Raw genomic sequence first — 18,758 nt, 5'->3', positions numbered from 1 at the left:
AACCAAGGAAACTGTCATTTTGCTATGTGGAATTTTGGTAGTTTTGAATTTCTTAGTAAAATATTTTTGGCAATTTTCATGGCAACATGTTTGACTTGCACTCAAATTGGGGGTAATGCTCGTTTCTGGAGCAGATATGCACGGAAAAACAAACCTTTGGGGTCGTAGTATACAAATGTGCTGTAACATAATATGTAGTTTGTCTGTCACATTAAACAAAAAGGTAAACCAAATAAAGTGAAATTAAGATTGTGAATCCTCATAATTTTACATGATGATGATGATGATGATAATGATGATGATTGCATCACTAACTCACAAATCTGTAACAGATTCATATAGCAGATTCACTCAGTTACAAGTATCTTTATACATGCTGCATATTATATTACATATAGAATGATGAATGCTGTAACAGATGTATCGAGAAAGCACAGTCTCTCAGAACATGTCAGCAAATGTTTCAGGGCAGTGATACATCAACGATATCATTGTTTATGATGTGAATATTCATTGTCCTTTGATGAAATCGTAACATATTTCCATACATTTACATGACTTAATATGTTTATCGTGTAGAATCAGTTGCCTGGAGATTCTTAATGATTATAATGACATTCCATAGTTCATCAAGCGCATTTCAAAGGGAGCCTTCCATGCAGACAGATGGATGCTTCCTTAAACAGTCACCTAGTAATTAAAACTGTCTATATTTTTCAATATTTAGTGCTGCTTTTTTAACACAATGATTAATGCTATATGTGTGCTGAGATAGTGTCAAGAAGGTGGCATTTGGTGCGGAATTGGGGTTGATTCCTATACTGGGAAAAGGACTTAGTTCACCTAGCAGAAACCTGTTTATGGCATTAAGGCCATACTTTACTCACACACTCATCCTTGTGGTTTGGTAGAGTCTGTCGATATTACCTGAAGTCAGGGCGATGCATACTCTGTAAATGATCTCTAAAAGTATGACACTTGCACACATACACACACACATGTAATGACTATTAATAGACTGATTATTTTTTTTTTTAAATAATATAAAATTAATGTAATAATTATGCTTGTCTATGGGTAAACATTGGGTTTTGTGTAAGCAAATGTATCTCCTAAAACAGCAACAACTGTGTCTCCCTGCACTCTGTAGCTGAATCTGTTATATAATGACAATGCTAGCATGCCAATAACACCAAATTTTGATATGAGCATGAGTAGTGCAATCATATCATGCTTCGTAGGAGCTTACTGTGAGGCCCATTTTCTGGTGTCCCCTGCAGTGATATCGCTGGAATATTGCTAAAAGCAGCATAAAATCCAAACTCACTCACTCACTCACTTGTAGGAGCTTACATTTCTCACATTGTTGAAAAAGAAAATCTCTTGATATTTTAATCCCATCAGGTACCCCTTCACCCAAATTCTATGGAAGTGAAAAAACCTGTATTATAAAAAAGTGTCATATCATTCCGAACTTTCATGCAATGCTCAGGATATAATGTATCAGGAATGATATATTCTAATATCGATTCCAAATGTACAGGAAATATTTGTAGAACAAGTATGTGAAAAAACAGCGGCATTAGACTTCACAGTGTCGTTATTACCGGCCCTTAGATGCTGGGTGGGGTGGCAGGTAGCCTAATGGTTAAAACATTCTTTTGTCATGCTCAATACCCTTTGTTTGAGTGGCATATTTAGAAGTTGGAAGTCAAATAGAATAAGTGTATATGGATGACAACTTCTTTAATACTAGAACACGACATTTCGATACAGATTCTTGTATCGTTTTCAAGTGTACACTTGAAAACGATACAAGAACCTGTATCCATACAAAGAACCTTTTATCGAAATGTTGTGTTCTAGTATTAAAGAAGTTGTCATCCATATACACTTATTCTATCTGAATACCCTTGTTCTGAGCCTCATATATATATATACAGTGTGTAGAGCCCAATTCAGGGCCTAGATTTTGGAAGCTCTCTCAACGCTAGGATAGTTGTAAGTTGATGTTAATGTAGGGCACTTACGACTATCTTAGTGCTAAGAGAGCTTTGAAAATTGAGGCCCTGGTGTCCCCTGCTGTGATACAGCTAGAATATGGCTGGAATATGGCATAAAGCTATACATACTCACATGCAATAGAATCTGTTTAATCCGGCACTCATTGGGACTAAAAAAATAACCCATTTTAGGCAATGTGCCAGATTGTAGAGCGGATGATAAATGTACAAGCCATGAAAGGCACCCTGATTTTATGCCAGTGTTGACAACTAGCTGGATTAGACAGATGCCAGTTTTGACAGCTTCCACTGTACTTATTCGATGCAGAGTCTCTGGTGATAAATTGCAATACATCATCTTCATGACTGATATCTGGGCTACGTTTCAAAGAACAGTCATTGCTATGACTGTCATAACTTTATGTTAAATTATGCAACATACGATAGTGATAGTTCTGTGATGGCTTGTGAAATGCGGCCTTGGATGGTAAGTGGGGCAGTAAACTGTGTGTTTGGTAGTTCTGGTTATGTAAGATTAACTGTGTGGATCCAGAAACTTTATTTTCAGATAATTGAAGCGTGTTATGTAGCATGCATGTCACTCCATGTAATTATGCTTCGGTTGGGCAGGTTCCCTATGTGGGGTCCAGGCCGTCATGGCTGCCATGTGGTGCATTACTTGAAGCATTCCTTTCAGAGCCTGTGTGGTGTATTTTCCCTGTTTTAGTGTATTCTCTTAGTCTGATGAAAGTTTACATGCCACCCACTCACAATCACATTATGCTGACTGGAACATATATGAAGATGTTTACCCAACAGATTGTATCATTATGATCATGTACAAAAAAGGTTGTCACTGATGATAACATGGAAGCAAATGGACCCTGAGTGCTTAGAAGTCCCCACATGAGACCCTGGGTAGAATATGGACCCTGAGTGCTTAGAAGTCCCCACATGAGACCCTGGGTAGAATATGGACCCTGAGTGCTTAGAAGTCCCCACATGAGACCCTGGGTAGAATATGGACCCTGAGTGCTTAGAAGTCCCCACGTGAGACCCTGGGTAGAATATGGACCCTGAGTGCTTAGAAGTCCCCACATGAGACCCTGGGTAGAATATGGACCCTGAGTGTTTAGAATACCCTATGAGAAACCCTGGGTAGAATATAGACCCTGAGTGCTTAGAACTTCCCATGAGAGACCCTGGGTAGAATATGGACCCTGAGTGCTTAGAAGTCCCCACATGAGACCCTGGGTAGAATATGGACCCTGAGTGCTTAGAAGTCCCCACATGAGACCCTGGGTAGAATATGGACCCTGAGTGCTTAGAAGTCCCCACATGAGACCCTGGGTAGAATATGGACCTTGAGTGCTTAGAAGTCCCCACATGAGACCCTGGGTAGAATATGGACCTTGAGTGCTTAGAAGTCCCCACATGAGACCCTGGGTAGAATATGGACCCTGAGTGCTTAGAATACCCTATGAGAAACCCTGGGTAGAATATAGACCCTGAGTGCTTAGAACTTCCCATGAGAGACCCTGGGTAGAATATGGACCCTGAGTGCTTAGTTCCCACATGAGACCCTGGGTAGAATATGGACCCTGAGTGCTTAGAAGTCCCCACATGAGACCCTGGGTAGAATATAGACCCTGAGTGCTTAGAATGCCCCACATGAGACCCTGGGTAGAATATGGACCCTGAGTGCTTAGAAGTCCCCACATGAGACCTTGGGTAGAATATGGACCCTGAGTGCTTGAAAGTCCCCACATGAGACCCTGGGTAGAATATGGACCCTGAGTGCTTAGAAGTCCCCACATGAGACCCTGGGTAGAATATGGACCCTGAGTGCTTAGAAGTCCCCACATGAGACCCTGGGTAGAATATGGACCCTGAGTGCTTAGAAGTCCCCACATGAGACCCTGGGTAGAATATGGACCCTGAGTGCTTAGAAGTCCCCACGTGAGACCCTGGGTAGAATATGGACTCTGAGTGCTTAGAAGTCCCCACATGAGACCCTGGGTAGAATATGGACCCTGAGTGCTTAGAATGCCCCACATGAGACCCTGGGTAGAATATGGACCCTGAGTGCTTAGAAGTCCCCACATGAGACCTTGGGTAGAATATGGACCCTGAGTGCTTGGAAGTCCCCACATGAGACCCTGGGTAGAATATGGACCCTGAGTGTTTAGAAGTCCCCACATGAGACCCTGGGTAGAATATGGACCCTGAGTGCTTAGAAGTCCCCACATGAGACCCTGGGTAGAATATGGACCCTGAGTGCTTAGAAGTCCCCACATGAGACCCTGGGTAGAATATGGACCCTGAGTGCTTAGAATACCCTATGAGAAACCCTGGGTAGAATATAGACCCTGAGTGCTTAGAACTTCCCATGAGAGACCCTGGGTAGAATATGGACCCTGAGTGCTTAGAATACCCTATGAGAAGCCCTGGGTAGAATATAGACCCTGAGTGCTTAGAACTTCCCATGAGAGACCCTGGGTAGAATATAGACCCTGAGTGCTTAGAACTTCCCATGAGAGACCCTGGGTAGAATATAGACCCTGAGTGCTTAGAATACCCTATGAGAAACCCTGGGTAGAATATAGACCCTGAGTGCTTAGAACTTCCCATGAGAGACCCTGGGTAGAATATAGACCCTGAGTGCTTAGAATGCCCCACATGAGACCCTGGGTAGAATATGGACCCTGAGTGCTTAGAATACCCTATGAGAAACCCTGGGTAGAATATAGACCCTGAGTGCTTAGAACTTCCCATGAGAGACCCTGGGTAGAATATGGACCCTGAGTGCTTAGAATACCCTATGAGAAACCCTGGGTAGAATATAGACCCTGAGTGCTTAGAACTTCCCATGAGAGACCCTGGGTAGAATATGGACCATGAGTGCTTAGAATACCCTCTGAGAAACCCTGGGTAGAATATAGAACCTGAGTGCTTAAACTTCCCCATGAGAGACCCTGGGTAGAATATAGACCCTGAGTGCTTAGAACTTCCCATGAGAGACCCTGGGTAGAATATGGACCCTGAGTGCTTAGAATACCCTATGAGAAACCCTGGGTAGAATATAGACCCTGAGTGCTTAGAACTTCCCATGAGAGACCCTGGGTAGAATATAGACCCTGAGTGCTTAGAACTTCCCATGAGAGACCCTGGGTAGAATATGGACCCTGAGTGCTTAGAATACCCTCTAAGAAACCCTGGGTAGAATATAGAACCTGAGTGCTTAAAATTCCCCATGAGAGACCCTGGGTAGAATATAGACCCTGAGTGCTTAGAACTTCCCATGAGAGACCCTGGGTAGAATATGGACCCTGAGTGCTTAGAATACCCTATGAGAAACCCTGGGTAGAATATAGACCCTGAGTGCTTAGAACTTCCCATGAGAGACCCTGGGTAGAATATAGACCCTGAGTGCTTAGAACTTCCCATGAGAGACCCTGGGTAGAATATGGACCCTGAGTGCTCAAAATTCCCCATAAAAGACCCAATTGAAGCATGTGGGCCCACTGTACTTACAGTAAAATATGGACCCTGTTTATGTACAGAGTCAATGAGAAACCAAGCGTAGAATATGGACCCTGTGTACTTACAGATCTCCATGAGAGACCCGATGTCTTTATTCTGTGATGCCCTGTAAGTATTCTGGGTGGTACCATGACAAGGATCAGACCGAGCCATGCCATCATGTCATCCATACTCTTGTTGTGCCAACGATAAAAATCTGCTCTCAAGATGGGCAGTCTCATTAAAAGTCATAACATTATGTGCATTTCATTAATATTATTAAACAGAACAATTGTAACAGGATGTTTGCCTTTCAGGCACTGAGCCCCTCTGACTTTGCAGCTACACATACTTAAACTTGCTGATTCATGATATAGTTTCATGTGATGACAACAATTCACATGAGGCCAAGACAGAGAAAGGACAATCAATATGTTGATAGATACCAGTTTGACCTTGTCACTGTCACGTTATTGGTGATTAGTCACATTGACTTCCTGCATGTCATCGTGGAGACCAGCGAAACATCTTACTGATTCAGCACTCTGGCATGCTTCATTGATTTTCTGACACAGTTGAGAGGGCAAGCTGTTGCAGGGGTGGGCATTATCAGCAAAAACCATGTGAACAAGAAACACGTTCACCTCACCACCATTGACGATGTTATAGTAATGATTCAGTCATTTTAATATGCCTTGTGTCAGGTCATGAGAGAAGTGTGGCATGTAAAGTGAAAGAGACATGATAATGACCTATATTTGTGGATATATACTGGCCAAACCATTTTAAGTGTTGTGAAATTAATAATATGATTATACATGCAATATGAATGTTGCATCCGTACTACTGATCCCACATGAAACACACTGTCAGTACCACATGGGTTCGAATCTCTCTTTGGACAATAGTTTTCAAAAATACAAATCTAGACTTTTGCTGTCATATAATGTTTTTAAATACTAATAATTTACATATATTTCAAATGTGAATGAAATTGGAGAAGAAATGGATTTTTAGGAAATTCTACCATTACACTCATTGCATAAATTACACTAGGGGTGACACTCGCTGTCCTTGGAAAGCCTGATCGAAAACCGCATTGCCGGACTATTTTAACAATTGCTGTTCAATCAAACCGTACATTTTATTTTTCATCCCAAAAATGTGTTGAACTTGGTCTTTTACCTTCCTGTCCATAGTATTCAATTTGTATGCCTGCCTGTCATATTGTAACACTGACCCTCGCATTTGTACTACCCTCATTCATTGAACAAACGTCTTGCCTCTCTTCAGTAAACATTGACAGTGCCCATTATATCTGAATGACTCTGTAACACAAGACAGTTCTCAATGGTCAATTTCCATGTGTGCAAATATTGTGGGGGATATTGTTTTGACATTTGATATGTTGATGTGTTCGGGGGGGGGGGGGGGGGGGGGGAACTTCAACATGGTTTTAGAAATTCTTTCCTGTCTGCCATGTTTGTTTGTTGTGATCCCGCACACGTGGAAATTGACAAATGAATGCTGTCTTGTGTTTCTGAGTCATTCAGAGATTATTATTCAACTGTTCTTTTGCTCGGTTGTGTGTAATAGCATATACAAGAAAAATATATTATCTTAGTTGTCTTTGTGGAGGTCATTTCCCATTTTCATACCCCTTTTATAAAAATCATATTTACCCAACCAATGTTGATTATCATAAGTGACATGTATTCTTACATTTGATTCACATTGTGACGGTGTAATGCACTCCTGTAAGTTGAACTCTGAAATATTATTTTGCTAATGTTGAATTAGTTACTGACGGAATAAATAAAATACTAAACTACCGTTTAACATATGTCATATTTGGGATTTCACTTCCTCAGTAAAGTACAAATTCTAGTACACTTTGTGTGCTGGCGATTAGGTGCCTGACTCTGAGGGTGCAGGTTCGAATCCCAGATGGGACTCAACCAAAAAAGTACTAGAATTTGTACTTTACTGAGGAAGTGAAATCCCAAATATGACATATGTTGCATTTGACCACTTCCTAAATGGCGTCGTGTAATCATAAACTACCGTTATGTCCCGTGTGATACCATATTTATGAAACTCACTTTCAATCTTTAGATACCAAACCATTTACTCGTTCCAGAAATATGGTATTGAACAAGACATTTTTTAGTATTCGCTACATGTTTTGTTAGATTACCCTGTATTATTATTACATGCCGGGGGATATAGTCGATGCCTCGTCCGTCCATCTGTCCGTAATCAGTTTGTTTTCGTCCGTCCATCTGTCCGTAATCAGTTTATTTCTGGAGCATAACTCAGAAACCATTCAATATTTTTCTGCAAAACTTGGTAGATATATCAGTCAGAACCTGAAGTGCAAGAACTGCAAGACTGTTCGCTGCATATTGACATGTAGAAACATCACAAACAATTGTTTTGTTATGTCATCAACGGTGGTGACGTCATTCAAATCATATTGTTGCATAAAGCCAGAATGACGTCACAAATGAGCAGCTCCAGATGCTACCATAGGAACCAGCTGAAATGACCAGCTGATGACACATCACTGGTGTACCCGTACTCGATGTAAACAAGTGCAGACAATAAAACCCTTTGATTTACATTTTTGTTTACAATGTCAATAAACATCATGTGTTGGTCAATTTCCGGGTGTTATTGGGTATTTGAAGCACGGGAATATTCCTGTGACGCCGGAGGTTTCAAATGGAATATTCCTGTGCTTCAAATACTCAATAACACCTGGAAATTGACCAACATGTGATGTTTATCTTTTAAATATCACATATATGCATTATGTGGACTAACTGGTCAATTTCCGGGTGTTAATGGGTATTTGAAGCACGGGAATATTCCTGTGACGCCGGAGGTTTCAAATGGAATATTCCTGTGCTTCAAATACTCAATAACACCTGGAAATTGACCAACACGTGATGTTTATCTCCTAAATATCACATATATGCATTATGTGGACTAGCTCCTGGTTATATAGGTATGACCCTGTTGGTCAGTTTGAGTTTTTGACCAATGCTGACCAATGCTTTGGATAGGCCTGTATAGTTGACGTGAAGAATTCCATGCCACCAAACCTACAGCATCAGTTACTGTAAGACATCATTGAAATGCAAGTCACATGGGTCTATTCAGCATCACAGAAGCTGATGAATTTCCCCATTGTTAAATGCAAATATCCAATTCTAAAGATGGAAAGCAGCAAGTAAATATGGTTTATTTGCACTTTTGCCGTGTCTGTCAGTTTCAAGAGCTGATATAGAAATACAACAGAGCCTTTGTGTAAAATGAGTATCTCTGTATGGACTTGTTGGAGACATATCTCATATTTAAAAGAATCTCAACCCAACCTTGCAAATCACCTTCTAGTCAGGATTTTGTTGACCTCATACCTTCACAGCAAACCATACCAGTTTTTCACCCTTAGGAAGACTTACATAATTTCCTGTCTACAATAACACAATCACTGCTCATTCACTAAATTCTTTCCATCATAGAGGAGAGTGGGTTAGTTGGTGTTGGTTGTTTAACACAGCCATGCTCCAGCTGCATGGTGGGGATACAGTGAAAACAGGCCCCAGAGAAAACAGACCCCCTAAAAATCGAGAAAACCGCCACAGGAGAGAATGGCCTCTGAACCCAGAGAGAACGGACTCTAAGCCTGTAGAAAACAGCCAACATAGTTGCATCAAAGGACATTATATATTTATATATATTCTAAATAATTGCAAGTTACTTCATTGCACATAAGCTTTTAAAAATTGATTGTTTTTTATCCCAGCATGTAATGCGGGGGGATATAGTCGACACCTCGTCTGTCCGTCTGTCTGTCCGTAATCATTAGGTTTCCGGAGCATAACTCATAAACTGTTCAATATTTTTAGACCAAATTTGATAGATATAATAATCTAAACCTATGGTTGTGCCTTTTGCTATTTACAGAATTTTGGCATTTTTATTTTTTTTTGTTTTTCCATGAAACATTTTGGTTTTAGTCTAATGGTAGGGTGGGCTTCATTTTCGAAGCAGAACTCAAAAACCATTCAATATTTTTCTGCAAAACTTTATCAGTCAGACCCTAAAGTGGTGCATTTTGCGATTTACACGTTTTTCCGATTTATTGTTTTCTCAGTTTCCATGGAAATGTTTCGGACTTAGTCTCAAAAGTGAGAGGTGTGTTTCGTTTCCGGAGCACAACTCAAAAACATCCTAATATCTGTCAGCAAAACTTGGCAGATATGTGTGGCAGACCCCAAAGTGGTGCCTTTTGGTATTTACAGATTTTTGTGATTTATCATTTTCTTGGTTTGCATGAAAATGATTCAACTTTGTGTCAAAATGGAGGGATGGGCTTTGTTTCCAGAGCAGAACTAAAAAACTTCTTAATATCTTTCTGCCAAACTTGACAGGTGTGTGGGGCAGAGCCTAAAGTGGTGCCATTTGCTATTTACAGATTTTTGTGATTTATCGTTTTCACATTTTCCATGGCAACGATTCTGACTTAGTCTCAAAAGGGAAGGATGGGCTTTGTTTGCGGAGCACAACTCGAAAACTATTTAATATCTTTCAGCAAAACTTGCTTGATATGTGAGCCAGACCACAGAGAGGTGCCCTTTTCACTATTTACAAAGTCTTGGCATTTTTATTTTTTACAGTTTCTATGGAAACAATTCTGACTTAGTTTCAAAATAAATGAATAACATAGTTGTTTCACTGTCCTTGGGTGACCAGTGTGTATAATCTACCTTTAATTATCATGAAGTTGTGACTTGTTTTTAGTCACGAAATGACTGATATATTGCCGGTGTAACTTAAAATTCAGGTCAAGATATCCAATCAGCCTGCTGCTCCCTGTGTACTGACAAGCATAAGAGAGAGAAAACATCCTTTCACAGCCAACTGCTGAGTAATGATGACATGTTCTTCAGTGTGTTTATTCAATAATTAATTGTTGACGGATGAAGTCAAAAACCCAAAATGGTCCTTTCCGGTCAGTTGCCACTATTGTTGAGGAGGTGATAACAGATGTACTTGACCCTGATCAGCCTGTCGGCACCCATTTATATCACTTTAAGAAAGAATTGAACTATTGTTATTTGATAGATAGGGCTCTTATCTATTCTAGGTATCTCTTTAGTATATGTATCACCAAATCTATGATCAATAACAATAAACTGTATAAAAACATAGGATTGTAATATATTTTACATTGTTCAGAAACAAACAAATGAAGAGGTCTTTGAAGGGCATTTAGAAGTGAAATGCATAAGAATGAAGATTTTATGGATATCAACTTCTTTATATGAGAACACAACGTTTCAGAGTTAATGCTTACTCCTTCATCACCTGATTATTTTGTTTTCACCTGATGAGGGAGTAAGCATTAACTCTGAAACGTTGTGTTCTCATATAAAGAAGTTGATATCCATAAAATCTTCATTCTTAAACAAATGAAGAGTTTTAAATAAATTCTGCATAAATACAACTTGTAGATTTACAATATAAAACTTTGCCATGACCATGTGATCATTGTTGCTGCTTTCTTTATATGATATTTATTTAGAGATGAATAAAAGTGAAAAACAAATACATGCAGTTTTCCGTTTTATGGAATGGTCATTTTCTCTAAACCCAGAGGCCGTTTTCTCGTGAGCAGTGGATGTTTTCCCAAATTTTATTTTGACTCTTTTCACTGGGGTCCATTTTTACTGTTAGCCCCATAGCATCAGTTTTGTAAATAATCGAGTCTGGACCAGACGATCCAGTCATCAACAGCATGAGCATTGATCTATGCATTTGGGACAAACTGATTTATGCTAACAAGTCAGAGAGTCTGACCACCCAATCAAGTTAGTTGCCTCATACGATAAGTATGCGTTGTTAAAGACCAGTTCTAATCCGTTTTCACTGGCTTTTTCCGTGGTTTAAAATATTGCCTCTGTTGTTTATAAAATTATGGAACAAAGACATTGTGAGCTCAGTTCTTTCAGAACAGTGGCAGTAGTTTTAGAGGCTGAATGGAAAGTGGATTTTTCTCAGAAGTACAGGGATTTACGATGGCTTTGCCGGTAGTAATGAATGATGCTTGGTTTACAACACCTCACAAAACACAAGCTGGTTTTGTTTGTATAGTTTCTCCCAATCATAATGACTCTCCGTAGTCTTGACAGAGTACTACTGAGGTGGCTATACATGTTATAACTGGTGGATATACATGTTATACCTGGCAAATTCATGTCTCTTGTTACATGGTTGAGTGATTGCCTATACCAGGGGTGACGGACGCAGTACATTAATCAATAATGTACTATACTTCCATACAGTTTTAATGAGATGTGGTAACTGCAGAGGAGACACGTACTGTTCCTGTCTAATTTGTCTTCAAGATCAGTCAGTATTTATCTTTACTAAATGTAGGTAGAATAGATTAGGTAAAGAAATCATTCTTAAATGTTAATTCAATATAAGTAATATCATTGAATGTTGCAGCACACACGATTATCCATGCTATTTATCCATACACGTTTACCACCATGATATTTTTGGAATATTGCTAATAGCAACATGTAACTAAACTCACTCACTATACAAATTTAACATATTAATTTGGGTACAATGTGTGAAGCCCATTTCTTGTGTCCCCCAGCAGTGATATTGTTGGAATATTGCTAATAGCAACATGTAACTAAACTCACTCACTATACAAATTTAACATATTAATTTGGGTACAATGTGTGAAGCCCATTTCTTGTGTCCCCCAGCAGTGATATTTTTGGAATATTGCTAAAAGCAACATGTAACTAAACTCACTCACTATACAAATTTAACATATTAATTTGGGTACAATGTGTGAAGCCCATTTCTTGTGTCCCCCAGCAGTGATATTGTTGGAATATTGCTAAAAGCAACATGTAACTAAACTCACTCACTATACAAATTTAACATATTAATTTGGGTACAATGTGTGAAGCCCATTTCTTGTGTCCCCAGCAGTGATATTGTTGGAATATTGCTAAAAGTGTGTAAATGTAAACTCCCTCATTCACTTTACATAGTTTATATCTTCATTATTTACCTCATATTTTATGCTCTTTTATTTATGTTGATGTGAAGCCTATTTCTGATGTCCGTCACTGTGATATTGCTGGAAAATGGCTAAAAGTGGTTTAAAACCAAACTCACTTTAATCTTGAACAGTTATCTCATAATATTCAGTGGGATATAGTTGTGTCCATCTGTGATTGTGTGATCATTTTGTTTCCGGAGCAGAACTTAAAAAACGTTCAATATTTTTAACAAAAATAGATATAACAAACAGAACTTTTCCTTTTCACTATTTACAGATTTTTAGCATGTTTTTTTTTCCTGGTCTCCATGAAAACGATTCGGGTTTAGTCTCAACTTGAAGGGGTAGACTTTGTTTCTGGAGGACAACTTGAAAATGGTTCAATATCTTTCAACAGAACTTGGCAGATCTATGAAGCCAATCTTGAAGTGGTCACATTTGCTATTTACAGATTTTTGTCATTTTTATTTTTCTGGGTTTCCATGGAAACAATGCAGAATTAGTATCCAAAGGGAAGGGTAGACTTTGTTTTCGGAGCACAGCTCGAAAATTGTTCATAAGGCCAGTCTTGAAGTGGTACCTTTTGCTAATTACAGATTTTTGTCTTTTTTATTTTTCTCAGTTTCCATGGAAACAATTTGGACTTAATCTCAAAAGGGAGGGGTACACTTTGTTTTCAGAGCACAACTCAAAGACTTCTTAATATCTTTCAGCAAAGCTTGGTGTTCGTTTCTGGAGCACAACTCGAAAACAGTTCAATATCTTTCAACAGAACTTGCCAGATTTATGCGGGCAATGAGGAAGTGATATTTACAGATATTTGGCATATATATTTTCGCCGATTTCTATTGAAACGATTTGGACAGTATAAAACCACATCAAGTAACTGTCAGATGATTTGTTCTTTCAAATGTGTGGGGTCTTGTTTTACAGAGTTGGTTTATATTAACCCTCTTGTTTCATATTTACTTTCATCATCAGTGTTCATTCTGAAAATATTTCAATTTTAATGCACGTTTGTTCAGTTTATGTCTTTGTTAAGGTTAAACTGTTGAGTTCTTTCCCAGATGAGTCATAATGACACAACAAAGTTGTTTTGCTGTAATTTATATGTCACGAAATATTTATTCATCCGGATTCAAACAGTTTTAGTATGAAGTAAATGCTTGATAGGTTGTGTATGTATGTTCACAACTGCATAACAAAGTGTTTGGGGCAATATGTTATGAATAAAATATGCATAATAATCTGGTGGATATGGGGTTTTGTTGTGCATGAATTTTTTTGCAGGGCAGAACTAATGAAACTTGTCACACTGGTTAGATTTTAAATAGTTGTGACATGTAGTATTATGGATGTACAGCTGTAGGTAGTTTAGTTTTATTGTAATTAAATTGTTGATGTCAAAAACATGCATCCTTCAAACAATCAGCAAACCATTTGTGATGAGGAGCAAAACACATTATTGAGTTTAAGTTAAACTTCAACTTTAATCCCCCCATCCGGCATATAGTCAACGCCTCATCCTCTGTCTATGCGTAATCATTTTGTATCCCAAGCATAACTAAAAAAACATTCAATATTTTTCAACAAGAACTGGTAGATATGGCATACCAAACTGAAACTAAGGTGGTGCAGTTTACAGATTTTTATCATTTACATTTTTCTCAGTTTCCATGAAACATTTTAGACTTGGTCTTGATGGGGGGCTTGTTTCTGGAGCATAACTCAAAAACCATTCAATATTTTTATGCAAAACTTAGTAGATATGTCAAACATTATTTAATGTGGTGCCTTTTGCTAGTCAGAGATTTTTGTCATTTTTATCATCACTTCATCCGTCCGTAATCATTTTGTTTCCGGAGCATAAATCAAACACTGTTCAATATTTTTTAACCAAAATTGGTAGATATAACAAATGGAACCAAAGCTGGTGCCATTTGATATTTACAGTATTTTTGTCATTTATATTTTTCTTTTTTTCCATGGAAACGATTCAGACTTAGCCTAAAAAGGTTTGGGTGGGCTTGGTTTCCGGAGCATAACTCTAACACTGTTCAATATCTTTTTGCAAAACAATTGGTAAATACATGAAACAGAACCAAGTATGGTAACGATTCGGACTTACAGTCAAAAGGGATAGGTGGGCTTCATTTCTGGAGCACAACTCAAAAACTGTATGTGAGGCAGATCTTGAAGTGGTGCCTTTTGCTATTTACAGATTTGTCATTTTTATTTTTCATGGTTTCCATCATTGAAACAATTTGGACTTCATCCCAAAAGAACATCAAGCTGGACTTTTAAGTAAATGTCAGATAATTTGTTCTTTCAAATGTGTGGGAGCCAGAGTGATATGTCATCTTCTGATGACTCTTGTTTTACAAATACTCATTATCAAAACCCTATATCATTTTTTATCACACATCAAGTTTTGATGTGTTTTTGATGGAAAGTTAACATTTGCAGCATGTATCTGAGGAGTATTATGCATGCATATTTTCGACATATATAGTTTTACTTTCATGCACTATGGCTGAGCAGGTTTAAAACAAGTATGTCTCATATTGTCGTGCCTTAATCCCAGAGTTGCCCTGGATTTGGGCTACTGCTCTGCCCCATTCCTGGAACAAGGAAATTCATGATTCAATATGCACAAGCCACTGGCCATTCTCAGTGAACGAACAGTCCTAGGAATGATGTATGATACCTAAGTTGAATACTTTGATGTACCCAGGTACCCGCAAAAAATAAATAGTTTGCACACATCCAACTCACAGTAATACATGTACCCATTTAGGTGAAGACACAATGAAGCCACTCTTCTTTGCTGGTGTCTGGGTTGATTCTAATGAAATATGTGCAATTTTCATGAAATGCAGCTCTGTTAAGTTTACAAAATGATTTATGAGCCACCTTATATAATACTTCGTATTGTTAATGATTCTTGATGGTTTTGAGGGAATAAACCAAACATGGGTCAGTCAGTGCGTAGTTAAGTTTTAATGTTCAACTGCGACATGGTATCTCACTGAAACAGCGCTATAAAAACGACATTGGCATAGACTACGACAAGCAGACAAACACAGATGCATGTGCATCATAAAATCAGTGAATAATCTAGTTTACAATGTTGAACCCCATTTCAAGTCTTGTCACAGTAGGTAAATACAGACGGGGTTGCAGTGATACAGTGGTATAATTTACCTTCAGTTCTCACGACTGGTAAATACACATAATAACCTGGAGCTTAACCTGAATGACTGCAACCTGCAAGAAGGTTTGCCATCGATTGAACTGTCCATGACTTGCACTTTTCCTGATCCTAACAAAACAAAGACATGTTTAAATATCAATAACTGACAGCAGGTGCTAGAATAGTGCTAGGAATAGTCTTGGTGCATGTCATAAATGACAGACATAATAAAGATCGACATCATCAGTTGAACAAAAGACAGGGATCATGTACTTTCCTGTTCGTGTCTGGAAATGTGGCAGTGTATGAGCCTTATAGAAACCTTCACACAGCTGAATTCCTGCTTTCTGTGCCTCAGAACATGTTGAAGACATTTGGTGCCAGATCCTCCATACAGGGTCTTACCACTTACCCAACCTCTATTGTTTCAGAAGAAGAAATCAACTCTGGTGAGATAGTCCCCTTTAATCCCTTATTTTGTTACCTCTATACCAAATGTGATAAAATATAAAATACTATGGAACTCTCTTTCCCTTCACCTCAGAAATGCTCCTTCCTTGACTACTCATAAATCTGGCCTGAAGACCCGTCTGTCTAATAATCACTGACAGTTGTTCATTTTTTTCTCTGTGCTTAGTGAGTGAGTGAGTTTAGTTTTACGCCACACTCAGCAATATTCCAGCTATATGGCGGCAGTCTGTAAATAATTGGGTCTGGACCAGACAATCCGGTGATCAACAACATGAGCATCGATCAGCGCAATTGGGAACCGATGACATGTGTCAACCAAGTCAGCGAGTCTGACCACCCGATCCCATTAGTCGCCTCTTACGACAAGCACAGTCGCCTTTTATGGCAAGCATGGGTTGCTGAAGGCCTATTCTACCCCAGGACCTTCACGGGTCCTCTGTGCTTGGAGCATGCCCTGTGCAGTGTGGAGTTCAGCTCCATAGTCACCTTATTTACTTATTGTAATTAGCATTTGTATTGTTAAATGAAATATGTTCATAAAGACATGCTTCTAACAATGCAGTCTGTTACGAGAGCAACACCAGCTACAGCATCAGTAGCAGTTGACTACAATGAGTTGTAGTAGGTCCTGAATTGTCCATTTTATACTTTTGTTAGTCCCAACTCTGAATTATGACCATGACAGCTTTTGTATCAAACTGAGTACGAAATCAGTATTGTACACACATTTATGATATCATTTTCAGGTGTTGTTTGTTTGTTGAAACCATCACGATCAAACCATCAAGTTCTGAAACAGCATTTTGATGAATAGATTTTTCAAGTGCTATTTAGGTCTTGAATTGCTATTAACTAGAGTACCGTGTATTTGAGTAATTATGTTCCTTCTTTGTAGATCAAATTATCAGATAAGTCATAGTTAAATGCAGAATTGCATCCCTTGGGTGATACAGAATTCTGTGATAGTCACTGGAATTCCAGGTCTCCCTGGTGGTTTCAAAGGATTCAGAACTACCCACTCACTCTCTCCTAAGATCTCTGAGATTGTTTTGTCTGTATGTCTGTTTGTCTGTGATGAAGAATGACTGTCTGTTGCAGGGGCCTTCCTCATCCCGTTCTTCATCATGCTGGTGCTGTGTGGAGTCCCGCTCACATATATGGAAATGGCTGTGGGACAGTACACAAGACGGGGACCCATTGGAGCCCTTGACAAGATGTGCCCTTTTTTTAAAGGTTAGTTGTTGTTTTGAGATTAGAAGTGCAAGAAGTGAGGTGATGTTAGATCCATTACAGTCCTGAAACATCAAATTGCATGCATCAGCCATGTGTTGTCTGATAATCCTGTTGCAAACCTACAAATACTGTCCCTAAGTGGCAACTTAAAGGATTTGGCAACAGACAGTTTCCCACTCAAGCTGCAATCCTCTGGAATTCTCCTCCAGAAGAGTTGAAAAGAGCTCCAAGTCCGTAATCATTTTCTTTCCGGAGTCATTTAATATCATTTAACAAAACAATTGGTAGACACAAACAGCACCTAAAGTTTGGCCTTTTGCCATTTACAGATTTTTGTCATTTATATTTTTCATGGTTTACATGGAGACGATTTCAACTTTGTCCAAAAAAACATCACACTCGACTTCAGATGTCATATTTTTTATTGACGCAAATATGTTGGAGCCAAGGTGATTTGTCATCTTCTGATGACTCTTGTTGAGAAATACAGAAGTTGAAGTTGTAATGTTTCGATGTAGTGACCCACATTAAGCAATGCTAACACACTCATCACACTTTACACTGTACACATTTTTGTGACATTTACCTTTAGATAGGTAGCCATTTCCATGTTTTCTAAACTGTTGATGGAACCTTACTGTCTGTATGGATTTTTGTAAAATCTACTGCACAAAGATTATTGATATTGAAGGCCAGGGTGCAAACCTTCTAAAACCCATGGGTTTCCAGTTCTTCTCCCATTGGCTACCCCTCATCAGTATAGATGTGACCTGTAAAGGTCCCTGGTAGAATAGACCCATGCTTGCCATAAAAGGCGACTATGATTGTCATAAGAAGTGACTAACAGGAACAGGCGGTCAGGCTTGCTGACATGTCATTGGTTCCCAGTTGTGCAGATCGATGCTCATGTTGTCAATCACTGGATTGTCTGGTCCAGACTTGATTATTTACAGACCGCCGCCTTATAGCTGGAATATTGCTAAGTGCAGCGTAAAACTAAACTCACTGACTCACTCAGTAAGACAGGACTGACACTGCTAAGGTTGCCTGGTTGTCCTTGGAATTTACCACTAGAATTAAATGTTTGTCAATCCTTTCACCAATCTTCTACCATGAATCAAGAAAATACTGGATTCTGATTGGTTGTTCAGAAAAATCAGACTTCATCAGTTCTGAATTGACGCTGATCTGATTTTAAAGCCACTTAACATATTGTGAGAACTACGTCCATCTGACCACA

At 38.9% G+C, this 18,758-nt stretch overlaps 1 protein-coding gene across 1 annotated transcript in view; it reads left to right on the top strand.

Annotated features, from left to right (window-relative positions):
* Positions 1-18,758, top strand: part of LOC137296917 (sodium- and chloride-dependent GABA transporter ine-like) — a 91,581-nt gene that overhangs the window by 33,854 nt on the left and 38,969 nt on the right. The window contains exon 2 of the mRNA XM_067828819.1: positions 17,384-17,518. Coding sequence (XP_067684920.1) covers positions 17,384-17,518 — 135 coding nt within the window. The remainder of the gene's footprint in view (positions 1-17,383; positions 17,519-18,758) is intronic.

The sequence above is a fragment of the Haliotis asinina genome, chromosome 1, assembly GCF_037392515.1.
Source record: "Haliotis asinina isolate JCU_RB_2024 chromosome 1, JCU_Hal_asi_v2, whole genome shotgun sequence".
Classification (NCBI taxonomy): Eukaryota; Metazoa; Mollusca; class Gastropoda; order Lepetellida; family Haliotidae; genus Haliotis; species Haliotis asinina.
This window is presented reverse-complemented; position numbering and strand designations above follow the sequence as displayed.